Here is a 19,155-nt window from a genome sequence, read left to right as displayed (position 1 = left end):
CTCTATGTGTTCGATCATCGTCGTCTCTGGAGGATTGCTGACATCCAGTGGCAACATCATGTTAGTAATGCAGAGGTTCGATATCGTGTGTTCGGGCACAGCAACGATAATTCACCTGGTGTCACTATCTTTAAACATCGACTTCGATGGCTTGGACATGTCCCACGAGTGTCGTCCCAGAGAATGTCACGTCGTGCATTATTTGCCGACGCTGGGACCGGTTAGAAAAAGCGGAAAGGTGATCAGTGTATGACATGGTGTCGTGGTATGGAAAAAAGCTGTACAGGACTGGCTTGTGTTAGCTCTTCACAACTCCTTGATTGGGGCCCTAGAGATGGTGCAACACAGTGGCTAGAGACGTTACCAGACATGGCTCAGGATAGAAACCAGTGATGATCCTGAGGTCATTTTCCTTTACTTCCCTCGTAAAAATGAACGTAACTTCTCTAAATGAAAGAATTTTTTCTGCTTTTATTTTTGCTAACTGAACTGCCTCCCGTTATTATTATTTCACTACCATACACTAATTTCTGTTCGTTGTTGTTCTCCTTTTTCTCATACACACTTTACATTATTTATCTCTTCACATTGTGATCGTTTTGCGCGTATGTATTTGGTGTCCCTTTGTACCAATATATATATGTTCAACTAAACAAATAAATCAGTCGAATGTCGAAATAATTGTACGTTCCTTCACGTATATATATTTGTCCGTTAAAAATTTGAGAAGTGTTTTCCCAACGATAGGTTTCGCTTCATTCCTTAGAAAAGAAATTCAAATCTCCGTCAGTCGCCTGAAGTTATCGCTTGTCCGATATCTGATTGTCCCTCTGTGTCACTAATTCAGTTTATTTTATTGTCTTGTAAGCTTAATTCCAAATATTTGGATTAATTTTGAAATAAAATTTTCAATCTCTTTGTCAATGGTATTTCAATGAGGATCAACTATACGTTGTCAAAATCACATCAATTTCGAAATAAAGCATATCTAATCAGTTAACATATCTGCTCGGTAACTATAAATTGATGAGATTAACACTAGAAACTGTTAGGGATTACTTTGTTTTGAGGCGTTAAATGGACACTATAAGCTACAAAAGTAGTTTAATGAATATAACGGTTTTCTATTTTACAAAGATAATTAAAGCCTTGAGGTATTCACAGCTTCCCCAACATCTACAACATTAGTGTTAAATTTGAGAATTTCAGTCATTGAACTATATGCCTTAATATTGAGGGTTGAATGAAACCCGAATGTCTCACAACGAACTACTTTATTATTTGAGAAGCCAATTTATTTTAGTTTCTTCCATTATTGGCGGCCGTCTATGCAACAGTTGTTTTATGTAGGCCACTAATTTGGTTCACAAATTGTTATGTAAAAGCGCATAAATAATGGAGCCAACTAGTCTCTAGTACTTCTTTATTTTCTGTGTAAAACGTCAATGCCACTCATTTTGCGTTGTCCTCGAAATAATATTTGTTTAGCTAAATGGCAGTATCTTCAATTATAATAATCGTTGACAAATGTAAATATGTTTAGCATCTGCGTCCGTTTATCAAATCTCTGATGTTTGTATTAGAAAGTCATTGTAGTGAAGCTCCTAAATCTTAAGTTTATTCACACAAGATGTAGAACTAACTAACTGTCAAAATATGTATTTGTTTGGTCATTTCCTTAACATAAATATTTCGGCGGAACCATTATATGGAATGTTGATAAAACATGTATTTTCTTCTCTGTAGTACGTCATCAAATTAACCCATTCAAAGTATCTCCGTTCCCTACGTAAAAGCATGTTCGTTTTTTTTCTCTTTTTCTCACCAACAGGATGTTGTACTTGTGAATCAGGACAATCCTGAGCTCATTTGTTTGGAGTGTATAGGTCATGTAGAACAAACTATGGCAGCCGTACCTGACCTGGAAACGTATGTACATTTGGGCAAATAAATTGTTAATCTCTGTTAAAACTGTACATATAAGCATTCATTCAAGTGTATAGATAAATGTCTGCGGTTTATCGTCTGCTAGTATTTTTTTCAAAATTATTTCTCAAATGCCTCTCATTCAGTATATCATTGATTTACCTTACAATAAGTATTAAAGATTCCCATTGTGAAAATTAGAACAATTGTTCGCTTGCATGTGTTGTTCTTACAATAAGTGCAAGGAGCTTAGAGTGAAATAATCTCTACTTATTTATTCGTTTCCTTTTCTAAGGTTTTGATGATGGTTAATGATCGACACACTTATAAAGGTTAGTACTTTATACCAGGTTGTGAAATCAACCCTCTATTTTTAAAAGATGAACATACAAAACGAGTGACCTCGTAGTCCAGATTCCAAAGCTCGTGTAGTTAGACTACGTCTACAGGGGACTTTTCATTTTATTTGAGATTACTGATTGGTAATTTAAAGTGGTGTAGTGTAAATGTGTACCAGTCCACACAACTGTGCGAAGTTTGTCAATACTGTGCAAGACTACTATTTTGCCACTTATAATGGATGGAGGGTACCACTCTGTAAAACGTGAAGAAACTAATGCCTTATGTGTTCGCCAGGTTTTATTTATGATTTTAAATGGTACTCACCAAATACAGAATTTTGTACAGAACTTTTGGTTACACTAAGTGGCTCTCCAAAACGATGTAAGCAGAGAATTATTTGATTCCGCACTCAAGCTGTATTAAGTTTCCAACCATATAATTTAACTGAATAGACAATAAGTCCTGTTAAGATAAACTGTTCGTACATATTTAGGTACGTTTGAAAGATCGGCCAAAAGAATGAATCATGTTCAGGTTACACTTAATAATGATATTGTTTATATAATCTTGCTGGTGGTTAAACTCGAAACTTTGTTTTGTGTTACAAAAACTCCAAATAACACCTGTTTAGCATAAAGCATTTATCCAGTTATATTTATTTCTCTAGTGAGAAGCAGTGACCAGTGGAGTTCAAAACCACGTCTGTTGTGAGATAGGAACTCACTGATGACAATTGGTGAATGGTTGCTCAACTTCGTGGATCAGTTGAAGTTAGACATAAACACCGTTGGATGCCAGCTCAGTGGTTTATCGGTTAAGTGCTTCAGCTCGAGACTGGTAGGTCCTGGGTTCGAATCTCACGAGAGCGGGTTCGTGGATGCGCACTGCTGAGGAGTCCCATAATAGGACGGAACGGCCGTCCAGTGTTTCCAGGTTTTCCATGGTGGTCTAGCTTCAATTGACTCACGCTTTCAACTATGAAAAATACTAAATCTCCACAAAACCCCTTCTGATAATTAATATTTCTTAATTATTTTGTTTGTATGAATAAGAAATATAATTAACTTAGCAAGACTGCCTTCATAATCGTTTATCCTATTTCGTCATAACTGACTGATTTTATATAAGTAAATTGAAATCTATCGCAAGCTCTTTGCTTGAGTTAGAACGGTAATGATTTCTCGTTTGGATAGCATGACAGTTAGATTTTAAGCCACTTGTAACGGAATACATTTGCCAGTCGATGGTGTATCGAAATTTACAATAAACACTTAGTTAAAACTCTTATTCCTGTTTAAAAAAATTCTTTGTAAAGAGAGTAGACCCAATTATCATAAATACCATACGTTTGTGTCCGACACTTACAAAACGTTTATTACAAGTCAATTTTATTAGTAAGAACAACAAACTTATAGTGATATTTTGTCCAGTACAATGGTAAGAAAATACAGAAGACCAGTTATTTTACTATCTTTAAAGGTTTGCCAACAAGATTTGGGATTCTTTAGGTCCGTTTTCCGTATCTGAAAATCATAAATTCCAATTTAATTAAAATAAATACATAAGTAAAGTATATCAATAACTGCGACTAGACGAATCACCTAATAAAACTATTTAAGTAGTGGAGTATCGGATGAATTTTCGAGAATAGAATAAGGATTATACCGAAAAGTGAATTAAAAGTTGGGAAAAACGTGATAAGTGTCAGTTTTCAATTACTAAGAATTATAATGGGTTCGGATCTCGCGAGGCGGGATCGTGGATGCGCACTACTGAGGAGTCCCACAATAGGACGAAACGGCCGTCCAGTGCTTCCAGGTTTTCCATTGTGGTCTAGCTTTAATTGACTCATGATCTCTGTTATATCTAGAGCCTTGATTCTTAATATGCCGCGAACTACTTGACTACTTGAACGATAGAACCCGCAAACGTCGCAAAAGAGAGAAGACAAAGACTGGTAAGCAGGAAGTTTATTGCCCCGAACAGTGTCAAAATATAGCACAGAAATCTCGTGTATTTATAGTTTTTGGCTGAAAGTAAATTATCATTTAGGTCAACCAATAAGCACATAGGTATCAAACTAATCCATCCAATGGAGAAGCTCCACGTTGGCATTTCTAGAACATTCCCCTAGCCCTGATTGGATGGAATGTCTGCGGCTCTTCCTGGGCTTCTTAGGGCTTCCAAGAGTCTACTGACGGGCCATCCTTACACCTCCCCCTTTGAAGTCTGTGACGTATGAATTTCTTTTTGGATTTTCTTGAAGCATTGTTGTTGTTCTCGTTTTTCTGTTCATCACCCTTATTGGCTGCGCGCTCTCACTCTTAAGTTTTTCTAGTCGTTGGTTGCGGCCTTCTTTCGGGCCTTTCTCCACCAGAATGTGGAACGGTACTTGTGTGTCTACTGCTGCTGTCCTATGATCCCTTTTTATCTGATTCATATGTCTGGTACATTTTCCGTCCCTTCCACGGACTAAATAAAGTACTTTCCCGATACGCCGTACTATGACACCTGGTTCCCATTTCTGACCGTCTTGATACTTTACAAGTACCTTTTCGCCGCGGTCGTTCGTCTGATACTCTTGTACAGGTTTTCTTCTTTTCTTAGGTGGCGATTTTTTTTCAAATATCCATGGGTTCTTTGCCTGAACTTCTGATTCACCTTCTCCTGCGGCAATGAGTACACCTTCCCCATGTTTTGCCTGGGGACCGATCAACCTTGAGAGTGCATCAGATCTCACCGGACTACATATATGATTAATTGGCTGGTTAGCCAACTGCAACATTTCTATTAGGTCAAGACCAAGCAAATCTAGTCCTGGGCTTTCAGTGAGATATACTTTCACATTCTTCTGTACATTCCCTTTTTTAACTGGGCAGCATATCTCTCCAGCAATATTTAACTTTCCTCCAGATGCACTGTGTGCTAACTGGGTTGTAGGGAGCACCGAGGGTTTGCCAATATGACTCCATGTTTTGCGGCTGATCAGTGAAATATCTGAAGCAGTGTCAAGCTGTAGACGGGCACGGCGTCCATTAATCTCTAAGGTCACATATTTTCTTCGATTATGTTCTGTGCTGGTATGTGCTACCATTATTCTATTGGTTGATGAACAGTTTTTACGTCTTCGGTAATGAACACTCGATGAGCGACGGTGCATCTTCTTCTTACAACATGTTTCTTTATGTCCTTTGAGCTGACATCTAGTGCACCGGTAGTTTTTGTATGGGCAGAACCTTTTGTAATGCAGCTCTCCGCAAAACCAACATGCGGATGGAGGCTTCTTAATGGTTGTGTTCTGCTTTTGCTTCCCACTTACTGCCTGTACATAAGGTAGTCGACCATTATTTTCTACCATTGAAGTGTCATGCTTCAAGTTCACCAGATGCTGACATTCAGTAGTCACCTCTTGAAGGGTGATATTTGGGCACTGTTCAATTTTGCTTAGAATTCTGGTTCTAATGTCGGCGTCTTCTGAAGATTGTAAGCTGCATACGAAAACAAGACATTTGAATTGGTCTTCTGTCATTGCTGATAGTTTAAAGCGCTCACATTCGCGATTTATTATGCTAGCATGTTGCACCCAGTCATCATTGCCGGCTTTTACTATTTTCAAGCACTGATATCGAATATTGAACAAGGAAGACTGTTCACCGAAAATTTGCGACAAAATTTTAACTGTTTCTTCGAATGAAATGTCTCTTGGGTTCTTGGGCAGAATGTAATTAGTATATCGTTCATGTTCAATGGTACCCAGCTTTCGTAGTAGCACCCTGACCTTGGCGGCATCATCAAAAGTTTCTAGGTCGACATTAAATACATCTTCATATTTCTTGTACCAAGATTCGAATGTTACACCAGCAACACCATCAAAATGAAATTCGTGAATGGAATCAATGATACAATCAGCATGCGATTTGGCAGAAACATCTGTAAGTCCATTCTTATTGAGGTTCATCTGCTGGGTTAGTTTTTCGAGTATGCGCATCTGGAATTGTTCAAGCCGTTTTTCATGGCGCTCTAGAAAAGCTTCAAATTGGTCAAAGGTAATAGACATCTTGATAAATTAACCCGTCGCCAGTTGTTATATCTAGAGCCTTGATTCTTAATATGCCGCGAACTACTTGACTACTTGAACGATAGAACCCGCAAACGTCGCAAAAGAGAGAAGACAAAGACTGGTAAGCAGGAAGTTTATTGCCCCGAACAGTGTCAAAATATAGCACAGAAATCTCGTGTATTTATAGTTTTTGGCTGAAAGTAAATTATCATTTAGGTCAACCAATAAGCACATAGGTATCAAACTAATCCATCCAATGGAGAAGCTCCACGTTGGCATTTCTAGAACATTCCCCTAGCCCTGATTGGATGGAATGTCTGCGGCTCTTCCTGGGCTTCTTAGGGCTTCCAAGAGTCTACTGACGGGCCATCCTTACAATCTCAACTATATAAAAGTTATAATGGTTTAAAAATTATTCTACTAACTAAACAAACGTAGTTTTAGATCCAACTTTGTTACAGTTACATATTATTTGTATAATAGCATATTGGATAACCAGACAGACACTAGGATAAAGCCTCAATGCTACTCCTTGTTTGAAAAGCAACCGAAAACTGAAAGGCTTAACAGAAAATTAGGTAAACCAACTTTAAATGCACTTTGTTTTCCTACTAAAGTAACTTGAGTATGAGCTAAATCCGCGGCTTGAAATCATACCAATTTCTAGCCAAGCAGATCATGATTATGAACTAGTAAAAAAATCAGCACCGTGCTCCCTTGATTAAATTTATGGAAGGTTACATGTTCATTAATCGTCAAATAAACCTTTGAAATCCCATCATGTATAATAATGCCAAAACAATACAACAGAACTGCATGTGACTACTCGTTTAGAGGGTTGAAAGGAGCCCGAAACATGAAGCTTGGGTGTTTTTATTTGATGACCATTTTTAAACGACAAACACCATGACATTTCTAAACACTTTTTCCTCGTGAAATTAGCAGCATTGAGAGCTGAGTAGGTAATATCAGTTTGACTATTATTGATTCTGTAATATGATTTAATAGCTGAGATTTTTTTTAAAAGAATTAGTGACTACAGCACATATTCTACAAAACATTTACTTCCCAAAATACGAAAAACAAGTATCTCAACTTGGATGTCATAGAAATAACACAATAGATAGTGGACTGGATTAGAATATTTCTGTGTGCTTACTTAAGGAATACAACCACTGACTAGTAGAGAAATCAAACGACATTGTAGATTCTTAAAGCTTAAGGAATTATTTATTAAGGATTCAGAAATGCTCTATGTTCATCCCTACTCAGAAAACAAGCGGTTGAGTTCTTATAGTTCCACAAGAGAAAAACTCGGGAAAGAACCAAGAGCGACTGTGAAAAGGTTGACAGAATCCGTTTATTGACCACATAATATCTTGACATTTCGAAGCAAATTTGTAGGAACATCCGAGTACACTGTAATCTAATAAATACTTAGTTATCGATGAAATACTTACGCAGAGGTGAATAGAGTACGAAAATATTCATCTGACATAGAATACTTGTTGTAAACGAAAAAAAGACCACCAGAATCGGTATTCAGATAATAAAAGACTGGTTTGATATAGCAACATAACTGCACCTCATTACAGAATGACGGTTAGGAACTTTATCAGCCCAACTACAGCAATTATTTAGTGGTTTAACGATACAAATTGAAATCGGATAATTTTTCGGTATTCTTTAAGATTCTAAGATATCAGATATTTGTTGAAAATAAGATATCTTCAGGTTCTAAAGTAATCAAATATGAAGAATTTCTTGGACTGCAATGAAGCTTTCCATTGCCCACCTTGACTCACGATGATGGCTGGTGTGGCAGGTCTAAAGAACATTAGGAGAGGCCAAATCAAGACGTGGAATTAGTCCATGAAGAAAGTGACTGTTGAATAGGAGCGTGCATATAGGTTCAAACTATTTGTGTGGAATCTATAAGGCAATCATAATCATTTGCTAGAGACCTTGAGTGATATTGTTTAGGATCACCGACAATGACACAGGCCCAATCACTCTTTGTTTTACCTTAGATTCCAGGTTTTTTTATTCCACCAATCTATATTTTCTTTTCACATCACACTTTATACTTAACATTTCTATCAACACTAATATTATTACCATCTCTACTACTCTAGGATTTCCTTTGACAAATTCATCTCGTAATGCTAATATAGGGGTGCGAACTTGAAAAGGTGCATATATATGCCAGGTTCAACGTTGCGTATAACTTATAAATGACTGTCTATTTGTGATGGAAAAGAAGAGTAACAAACTATCACAGTACAACCTTCATATAGCATCACTGGGGTGTTTATAAGATACTCCTATTTTTATGGTTATTATCAGCTCTATTCCTCACTTCGATTAGAAACTATTTTGAATTTGGAATATGTGGGACATTTGACCGAAAAGATTAGGGAGTTGAAAACAATAACGATTCATATCTAATTTCTACTGGTAGAATTCAATGTATGGTGCATTGAATTTATATTTCAATGATTAAGTCACGGGTTCTGTTCTCCGTTTTATCTACTTTTATTTAGGTATCTGGATGACGTCATTGGTCCATATAATACAATGTATCTCGAAGATGAGTACAAAAACAGGTACTTGATAAATTACCGTGATGTGATAGTCAAGCTTGGACATCGTAATAATCTAGTCAAGCCGTACTGGTTGGAACACTTGTTCCTTTAGGTCGGTTGGATAGTGGTAAGACTAAAAGCAGCGTATTAAGATTCAAGGGCGAAGTCATACGGCTGATTGCACTGAGGTGTGACAGTAGTAAATTGTTTCCCTCAAATAACCAGCAACTACGGTGATGGTACCTTATCACAACGGAAAGGGGTCAGAAAAGGTTGATCCTCAAAGTGTCACACTTCAATTTACCTAATAGATTTCCGTCTTTAACGATAAAACCCTTTCAAGTACTGAGCTAGCGTGGAAACATCTCCACAAAAATGCTACGTGATTGACCTTAAGAAGTTGTCCTTTGTGCTCCCAGATCGATAAGATCCTCATTAATTCAGTTTCTTTTTCAGGTGATTAGTTACACTTAGGCGTCTGACAAATATAGGAGTGTATTAGGTAGGCTTCAAAAAGTATTTAATTCAGATTACTTTACAGCTGCTTAACTGATCTTTAACTGGCTGAACCACAGTTCCAAGTAAAAACCGAAAAATGAAACTAGTTCAAATCAAAAATCGGTAGCATGGTTGTACCTATTTTGGAGGGGAATGATACTAGCTTAATGTCTAAGTCAACACGGGAAAGGATGTTTGAACCTGTCACTTGATAATTTGATATCAGACATCTAAGCTAATAAGCCACACATTGGCAAAAATCTTATCATCCAAGCACACAATAATGTACTGGATGCATAGAGAAACGTTACATGGATTGTGAACGTCAGGAATGACCAGTGAGTTGAAACCACTGATTTATAGGCTGTGAACCAAATATCCAAGCTTCTACACTACACACTACCATTGAGTACTAAGGGAAATCTAAATATAAAGGTGAAAACAGCAACTTACTAAGTGAGCAACATGAAACATGGTAAGGAAGGTCCCGAGGTAATATACACAACCAGCATTTGCGTTAATTCCAACAGTGAGGAGACACGCTGTCATTCCCATATGAAAAGCGCCCAAATATAACTTTGTTTTTTCTCCAAACAAAATTGCCGTTGATTTTACGCCTATACGGATGTCATCATCGATATCCTAGAACAGAAACCCTCGTTATAGATTCAACATAAAATAGCAAACTTCAAAGCAAGCTATGAGCACAAACCTGATGTGCATAAATTGTGTCGTATATAATTGTCCAATTGAAGCCACCAAAATAGAGAGGGATTGAAATCAGAGGGTTAACAGAACCTGTGACAGCAGAATAGCCCAGCAAAGCACCCCAGTTGAATGTAAGACCTACACAGAACAAACAAACCTAGTCTTTAAATTTCACATAAAAACAAAAAGGTGCTACCGGTTTACTGGGCGGCAAGTCAAAACACAAAACTAAGTATGCAGAATCGTAAAACTATGGGTCAACACCACATGAATATTCTTAAAATGCAGGAACTATTAGCGCGAAAAAGATTGAAGACATATGCAAAACATCCTCACTTGATGAGAATATATGGTATCGTACGTGCATGTCCAAAACACTGCAGCTAAATACAAGGGAGTGCACACGGAGAAAAGGCAAAAACCATTTATAGCAGAATACCCAAGCCAAACACCCCAGTTCAATGTAAAGCCTGTAAAACCACATAGCAATGAACCTAGGTTAGAAAATGCTACACTGATACTTACCAAGTACAAGCTGCGGCCAGTAGGTAACACGTTTGAACAAAGGATACGTGATGACAGGAACCAATGACAGGATACCAAGAAATACACTTCAAGAAATAACTAAAAAACAATTCAAACCAACCTGTACCAGTTCAATTGCAATAATATTACAAGCGAAGTCGCTAGCTGAACAGCAAGAAACAATAACGCCTGAGGAAAGGTTAATGAACCTGAAGCTAGTGGACGATCCTTTGTGCGTTTGACAAGCATGTCATATTTTTTATCCCACATATCATTTATTGTGCAACCCGCACTTCGCATCAAAATGGAGCCTACGCCGAATAGGGTTAGCATATAAATATCTGGTAAGTGACCCGGTGGTGCAGCTAGAGCAATGCTCCACGTACAAGGAAGGTATAACAGCCACGTGCCTGTTGGTCTAGCGAATCGTCCAAGTTCAAAATATGAATTCAGTAACTGTGAGGATTTGCTTGGTTGAATTTTAGGTGTATTGACATAACAAGACGTGTAGAGAAAACGAGTACATCTATCAGATCCAAACCGCGAGAAACTACGTAACATCTTGTCTGATCTAACGATAAAGTTTAATGTAATCTATTGAGGCATGCTGTATTGAACCGGGAACTGAACCTTCAAATGGATGACCCAAAATTGTTCAAGTAGCTGAAGGATGAGACTATACTATGAATGGACTTCACAATATAGAATAAGAGACTGAAACCTACACAGAATTGAAAAAGTAGATGATCATACAACAGTTTAAATCGACTAGTTAAAAAATTCGCGTGATAAGCACATTAAAGTGGCTACTTTCTTAGTATAGTACATCAAAATTATCCGCCTGAGCTACGAATCTCCATTATTTTGACTGTAGCACAAAGCTTTCGGTATAACAAGGGGTTATTATTATTATTTAAACATATAAACATAGGTACAAGAAGGCACCAAATAGATATGCGCCACATAAATCATTCGATTTGTGTGAGGGCTGTGATACTGCCCGGGTGCCCAGACCGAAGCAGGCGGTTTTCTTAGGTGGGCCACGCCCGAAGCCTTTGACCTAAAGGTCTGACCCACAAGGAAGAGGAGCAACGTAAGGAGATGCAGTACTATGGTAGCTGGTGACCAACAATTGGTTTACACGCCATTTGTTCCCTCCGGATACTGGAGCCCATGTACACCACTGCTTCGGAATCAGGGTTTGCCAACTCCCCTACGTGGATCCTGTGTCCACCAACCCGGTTAAAGCGCCGGACATTCGCTTTTAATCCTCTCAGTTTTGTAAACAACAGTGATGCCGCAGGAAGGCAGTGAGTAGGACTTCTCTGGCAGTGGATGTATACGCGTGGCCGTGTGAGAGCTGAATCTCGGGCGTACCAGAGCATTTGGAGTTCAAGAAGAATGGATCACAAAGTAGGACATTACCAATAAATGAAGATGGGTAAATTGCACAATCAAGTGTATCAAATCTTTTCAGCTATCTCGCTATGTACCACTTACTGAACTTCATTCTAACATGATGCAAGAACTAGTCTCAGCCATTAGTCCTAGTCAGCATTAAGATTGATGAAGTACGCAAACCTGGAATCCAACAGCATATAACGAATGGTGATTTTAGTGGTAGGCATTTTGGAATATGAAGTCTTGTGTCGTGAATCACGCACAAACTAATTATGGGGAAAAGACGAACTGAACGTCAGAAACATACTTCTGATATTGGTGAAAACCCTAAGTTTCCCTAGTCTCGTGGACTTCCCCAAAACACCTTTAAACATAGGGCAAAATCCAAAGCTGGGGGAAATTTAGGAGTTTCCGTCGCATCCCCCAAAAACTCCTAATACAGCTTTCCCCAAATACCCTCAGAATCAGGAGACTGGGCAGTTATTTTACTACAAAAAGTATGAAACTGCTTTTGAATATATTAAAATGGGTTTCAGGTTTACAATCAACACTTACGTGACAAATATGTCAGGCTTTGAACAGCATAGTTTGTACTGTGCACGATGTCATTCGAGGGTGATATCATTGAGAAGTTGATAACTATAGTGAAGAATGAGCAACTAATGGTTAACTTTGCAAGTAACCAATAAAGGGCAAATAAAGGCGCATAAAGGTGAAAATACTCTGTAAAATGATGGAGAAACGCACCTAAATATCTGCTTTTTCGCCTGTCAGAGGGAAATAATGAGGATTTTTCCCTTTACGTCGCTGTTTAAATTTCGCTTAGTTGTCTACTTTTCGGCTAAATACACGCCAAACTAGGTCTGAGTTTCACTTTAGTTTAATGAGTCTCCACAGAAAAACAACTAGTTAGCAAACTTTGTTTATTTGAGTTTGGTAAGCTTAATTTTTTATCTAAGGACGTTCGCAATCGACTATGAAACAGCCTTGTCACATATATCCTTGTTTGATACATCATTCACCATATTTTTTGAATGTAAAGATTACCGGGTTATTTTAGGCATACAAATGATAATGAAAGAGTAATCTGGTGACTACATAATATGTGACCTATCAAACCCACGCACAGGTACTGATAACCTTGACATTTTTAACTTCCCTCTGACACGACCCCATCTTTAAATCATCATTGATCATCTAAATGGGTCAAGTGGTTGTGGACAGAATAAAAGAAGCTTTAGCTTAACGGGCTTCCGTGTCTAGTAGCATTGGATCAACAATACTTTCAAGCAGGAAACTAGGTATATTAACGATAATAGGAAAAAAAGAAATTGGTAAATCATAAAAATATGTTATCCTTAGTCCTTAAGAATAGGTCAAGTTTCCTCCTAGAGGACTCCTGAGAAGTCGCTTGAACTAGCTCGATCGGCAGCGAATTCCAACATCTGACAACTCTTAAGGAGTAGAAGTTGTGTCTACAGTCTGTTCTGCTATGTTGGTTCTCCAGTTTCTGGGTGTTACCCCTGTGGTGACCGGCCAGTCTCGATAAGAACACGATTGGAATAACGGGAACAATTATTATTATTGTAACCAATTGTACCAGAGATTGTTTTACTGTATTTGTTTAACTGTATCAGTTTCACTTCTTGTTTCGCTCTCCGCCTTGTTTGGTTCGAACTTGCTCACTCACTGCTCATTTTGCCTGTACTCTTTGGCACGTCTCGGTATTATTTCGATACCACGAGATCGCCAATAAATATACTTGATCTGGATTAATAAAGCCTTCTGATTTACGAGCTATCAAAGGAACCAAGTCGTTTCTGGGCTCAGTTACGAGACATCTGGATATTAATAATAACGGTTATAATGATAAGCAGCATCAATCCCATCGTTTGGTATTTCACCAATTTTCAGTTTTAGTCACAAACTTCAAACACAGTAAGCACAATGCTCACTACGGTCAGATTGACCAAAATGGGGATGCCAAAGTCAAAGAATAGGACTTTAGGGCAGCCAGATGAAACAGTCGTGTAAATACTGTAGTTCTGTTGACACTCTGAGCGACAGTTAGGGATGCGGCTTGTTATCAGGACAAAATGTTTTTTAAGGGTTACTACATGGTTCCACTTAACCGTCACAGGCTCGATCGCTTAAGTACTAGCTAGCTGACAACATTTAGTTCCTCGTATTTTTATCAAGACCAAGTTTGCTTTGCCTCTGACTGTGGCGTGATTTAGTCTGGAACTACGAATTGAGGGGTGTTTTCACTCTTAACCTTGTTTTCGGTTTTTCGGGAAGAATACTTGGTACTGGGCTGGTCTACCTTACGCCTACTTGAAAGATTTCTTCGCCGACGATTCAGATAAAATCCACCGCATATCAGACCCCATTAGCTTTAGATCTGTCCGACGTTTACACCAAAGTTGTTGAATTTTCCCAGAGACGAATCCTTCACAGTTTTCGGTCTTCCCTCTAAGATAGGGGTCTATTCTCTGTATTTAGTTACTCAAAACACATTTTCACCAGGCATATGGTGTTCTTGAACTTAAAGAACCTGATTTTTGATCAAAATTGACCTACTGAAAGTCTTGTTGATACTGATGAAAGAGCTAGAAACCAGTTTTAACTTGATTTCAAGTTTGAGAATATAAATATAACATGTCTTATCAGAAAGAATTATTTTAGATGAATTACATGAATATGACGACGCCTTGAGTAAAATAAGTTATATGTAAGCTGCTGCTTTATGACAGCTGATAGATTTCATGCCATTATTCTTGAATTTTTACTTAACTAGGCGAAGCGACATTTCTCTCTATCAAAGAGTCTCACTTTTTGTTCTCTCTTTTATATCTAATTACAATAAGTTCATATTGACATCCAAATATATGAGAGATCAGTATTTCTCCCAGTACTTTGTGAATTTGTGGAAAAGCGATAACCTATCACTGTTGCTATATATGAACTCTTTCGTTTGTTAGGTATTTTGCTTTCTTACCTCGACATGGTATATCAAACAGTGATCCAGTTTTTATTCCACATAAGTAATACCCTAATTACCCATACAAAGTTTTACGGCCTTCCGTTGCGAGGAGTAATTTCACGTAGATTCATTTATTGACAGTATAATCTCAAGGTTCGGGGCTGAACGAACGGACTGCGTCGTTAAAATTTCAATCCATATCCCAAATGTAAATTAACGTAGCTATCTCTGGAAGCAAAATTATTGAGGTCCATTTATTTAAATGAGCTACAAAAAAGGCAAATAGTGAACAATAATCAAAGAGACACAACACAGAATTCTAGTAACACAGATATATCTAAACTCAAGGTATTTTCTACAAGATGTTGAGTGGTTAAAGAAAAATGTTGAAGGACAATTAAGGTCACTGCGTCAATACCATTTAGACTATATAGAGCAGAGCTGCAGGCATGGTCATATCATGAATATCTTCTACCATATGTTGAATATCATATTTCAAAGGTAACAATTCATCCATCGTTCAAAGATTCCTGAAAAACGGGAAACCCTGATCCGAAATATCGAGCAGAGTAGGGAGGTTGATGATATGAATTTAACATGTAATCACATAGGTTAGATATCATCTAACTTCTTATGCCGGCGCTGTAGATATTGAGTGTTTTTACCTTTTTATAATCTTGATTGAATTATTCTAGGACTAATTATCCAGTATTGTAAACTAGTTCATTAGTGATTATCACAATCAGCTCAGTAATTTGCTAAAGTGAAAATTTTAATAGTTGAGATCATGAGTCAATTGAAGCCAGACCACCATGGAAAACCTGGAAGCACTGGACGACCGTTTCGTCCCATTGTGGGACTCCTCAGCAGTGCGCATCCACGATTCCGCCTTGCGAGATTCGAACCCAGGACCTACCAGTCTCGCGCCAGAGCAGTTAACCGATTGATCACTGGGCCGGCATCCGATGGTATTAATGTCTAACTTTAACCAATCCACGAAAAACGTGTTGGGATGGAATGTGTTGTTGAGAGATGAGTTGAATACCTGACAGCAAAACATGAAAAAGAAGAATTACCTTTGAAATAAACAAAAAATGAAATACAGCTGGGCATCATCGGTCACGATTTTAAAGTAGTGTTTAAAGACCCAGATAAAGTCGTCACTCTCAAGCACCTCCTATGGGTCTGTCCTGAGTGACGGGTAGTGAGTGACACTGGTTAGACAAAGGGGAAAAAGCCACAAACAGCGTCTTTCTGGTTGATAATTGTTTGGTAGATTTTCATTTTCAGTCACAGAACACTCTACAAATGTCCAAAAGTAAGACTAGACTTAACTCTGATGTGTTAGGCGAAAAACTGATATAATCGGATATTATCGTAAGTAATTTGCTTGTGTCGAATTTCCTTCATCCGATAATTAGTCACGCTCTTAATTTTGAAAAGAACAGAGCATTTATTTGTAGCATCATACTTGATAACTCTACAAGAGTTCAGATCAATAAATTGATAAGAATAGGTGAGAAGACGAGAGAAAAGGTCGAACCCCGACCAAACAGACTTCTTAAAGTAGTCACAGGGTCGGGTGGATTACGAAACCTTACGTTGACTAGTGCTTGAAGTCAAGATAACACCGTTATTCAAGTAACTTCTGATGTCTCTAGGAGATAGGATGAAAACGAAGGCCGTACTAGTTGAACTAGAAAAGCATCAACAAATGGCAAAGAAAACCCCTTCCTAGCGGGTTTTCGAGTAGTCACACCATGGAAACGAATATGAGCAAGACCTGTACGGATATGTCGTTCCCTTTATTAGCTTTATTCATATATCCTCGTAGTCTAGGAAATAGATTTTATGAACTGGGAGTATCAGCCGATGCTTCCGAGACCTGTATAGGTAGAAAGAGTGATTTTCGGAACACCTCAAATATGTGCAACACAAACGCTCGATGTCTTAGGAATAAAATATCTGAGTTAGGCTTGATAATGAGCGAACTAAGTTCCGATATAATTTCATCATAGAAAGGTGGCCCATCGCAGATGAAGAATGTTCTCCAGTCATTGCAGCGTACATCTGTGTTAGAAGTGGTAGGGCTGCAAATCACAACAGAGGAGACATAATATTATGTTAGAGATTACTTCAATGTACAATCAAGTGCATCAAAGGCTCATGCTAATAGTACATGTGAGATAACTTGCTGTACAATTGAATTTAGACATGGGTTAGTAGCTACAGGAAGAATATGCCATACCCCACGTTTTCGTTCCGTATTTTATGCCTAAACCAAGCAAGACCACATCTAGAGTACTGTATCTAAGTAGCTGGTCCATTTCTTATTTAGAATGCCGACATACTTGAGCGTTTTCATCGTTTGGGAACAAAGATATTGAAAAGTCTTTACAAACTTCCTTACGATGAGAGTGCAAAACTCCTGAACCCTTACCCTTATTGTATCGTATCCGGTTTCTGTATCTTGAACACAATGAGAGTGTCAATATGTCCTATTTTTCCCTCTCTCCAGTATCAGTTATCTGTGGGGCCAGAGAAAGAGGATTTAATAACAGAGATCTAATAAACTCAGGGTGGAATTCCATTACTCACATCGAGAGTTCAATAACAGGATCTCTTCTCCTAATTTTTTACGAACGACCTTCCTCAACGGGTGTCGTCCGACTTATGACTTTTCGCTGATGATGTGAAACTCTGGAGAGTAGTTTGCAACCAAGACAACATGCTAGCCCTTCAGGAGGATCTCACTCCACTTCAAAGTCGGATGGACAGCAACGATCTTCAACAATTCAAAGTTTAAAGTAATCCTTCTAAGATATATTGCAGATTATACACTCAACCTAAGTAACTACCAACTAGAGGTATCCCAAGTTGAAAATGATCTAGGAGTGTTGGTACCCTGTGATCTGAAGTCTATCGCTAACTGAGACAAAAATGTCTTTCTAGCAAATTGCGCACTGGTAACGTCAAAGAGTGAATTTTCGGTTAGTTCGGTGGTAGGACTCTCCATTTAATGTTCGACAGTTTTGTTCGACCCCGTATAGAGTATGGAAACATAATGTATCCTCCCTCACTCCAAAATGATGAGGGTACATTGGGACGTATCCAACGATGAGCCACGAAATCAGTTCGTAGACTCAAATATACTGTAATTTACTAATATTTTTTTCTCTTTCATCTTTAAATTTACTTCGGTTCCTACCAGGAGGTATCGGTGATCCACCGCTGCCAGATAAGGGAGCTCGTTAAGCGAAAGCTTCTTCTATTATGTCCAGAACCATTTGATCCATTTGAGTAATCAATGACTGGAATGCCTTAACCGAACAAGTAGTGTCAGCTTCATCAGTAAACATTTCCAAGGAGAAGTTGGATATTCACTGGAGAACGAGCTGCAAGGATTAAAACAGGTTTACCGACCTAATTTTTTACTACTGAGGACTGCGACTGAAGATGCCAAAAGTCTCCCTTTTTTCGAAAACTAGTGACTTCTCAAGGTCGTTCGGCATTTGAGTTCTCACCAGGGGTTTGCTAGTTCCTTGCTAGGTTGTTACCCCTTGCTGCCGTCTTGCAAAAGTCAGTCCAACATCGGGCAGTTTTATTGGCCGAAAATGAATCCCTTCTGGTGTTTATGCACAAGAGACACTTGGTCATCAACATTTTGTACCTCGGTCGAGGGACCACAAACTCCTAACTTTGGGACAAAATTGACCAAATTTAGGTAAACCCTGAGTAAAAATTCTAAACCTGGGTAAATTTCGGGTTTCCCTTGTCTCATCTCCGCCAAATTCACACAGGTTTAGGATCTTCACTCAATTTACCGATAAACCCTCTATGCAGGGAACTCCTCCAAAAACGTCTACACGCATTAAGAAAATCCTATGAGCTGCTAATAAGAATTGATCGCCGATGGAGCGTTTATCCATCGAACTTTCATCACCAGTGAGGCTTGCTTAGATATATCAATCAAAACTTAGCGACATCGATGTCGTTCTTCAGGTTAAAGTAACTGACCAGTACTACAGTTTCACTTGATGTGTGGATCCACTAGTATTTAGTTACCTTCTTGATCACATGCTAGAAACTAAAGCACTTAGTAAATAAGTGGACGATAGTTCACTCAT

General features: G+C 38.3%; 1 protein-coding gene across 1 annotated transcript; it reads right to left on the bottom strand.

Annotated features, from left to right (window-relative positions):
* Positions 1–10,028: 10,028 nt before the first annotated feature.
* Smp_202500 (uncharacterized protein) lies at positions 10,029–11,205 on the bottom strand (the record flags this gene model as incomplete). Its single annotated transcript, XM_018796724.1, has 2 exons — positions 10,029–10,053; positions 10,766–11,205. The coding sequence occupies 2 exons, from the start codon at positions 11,203–11,205 to the stop codon at positions 10,029–10,031; spliced, it is 465 nt and encodes a 154-aa protein (XP_018651837.1).
* Between the last annotated feature and the right edge of the window lie 7,950 nt (positions 11,206–19,155).

The sequence above is a fragment of the Schistosoma mansoni genome, chromosome 4, assembly GCF_000237925.1.
Source record: "Schistosoma mansoni strain Puerto Rico chromosome 4, complete genome".
In the NCBI taxonomy this organism is placed as follows: Eukaryota; Metazoa; Platyhelminthes; class Trematoda; order Strigeidida; family Schistosomatidae; genus Schistosoma; species Schistosoma mansoni.
This window is presented reverse-complemented; position numbering and strand designations above follow the sequence as displayed.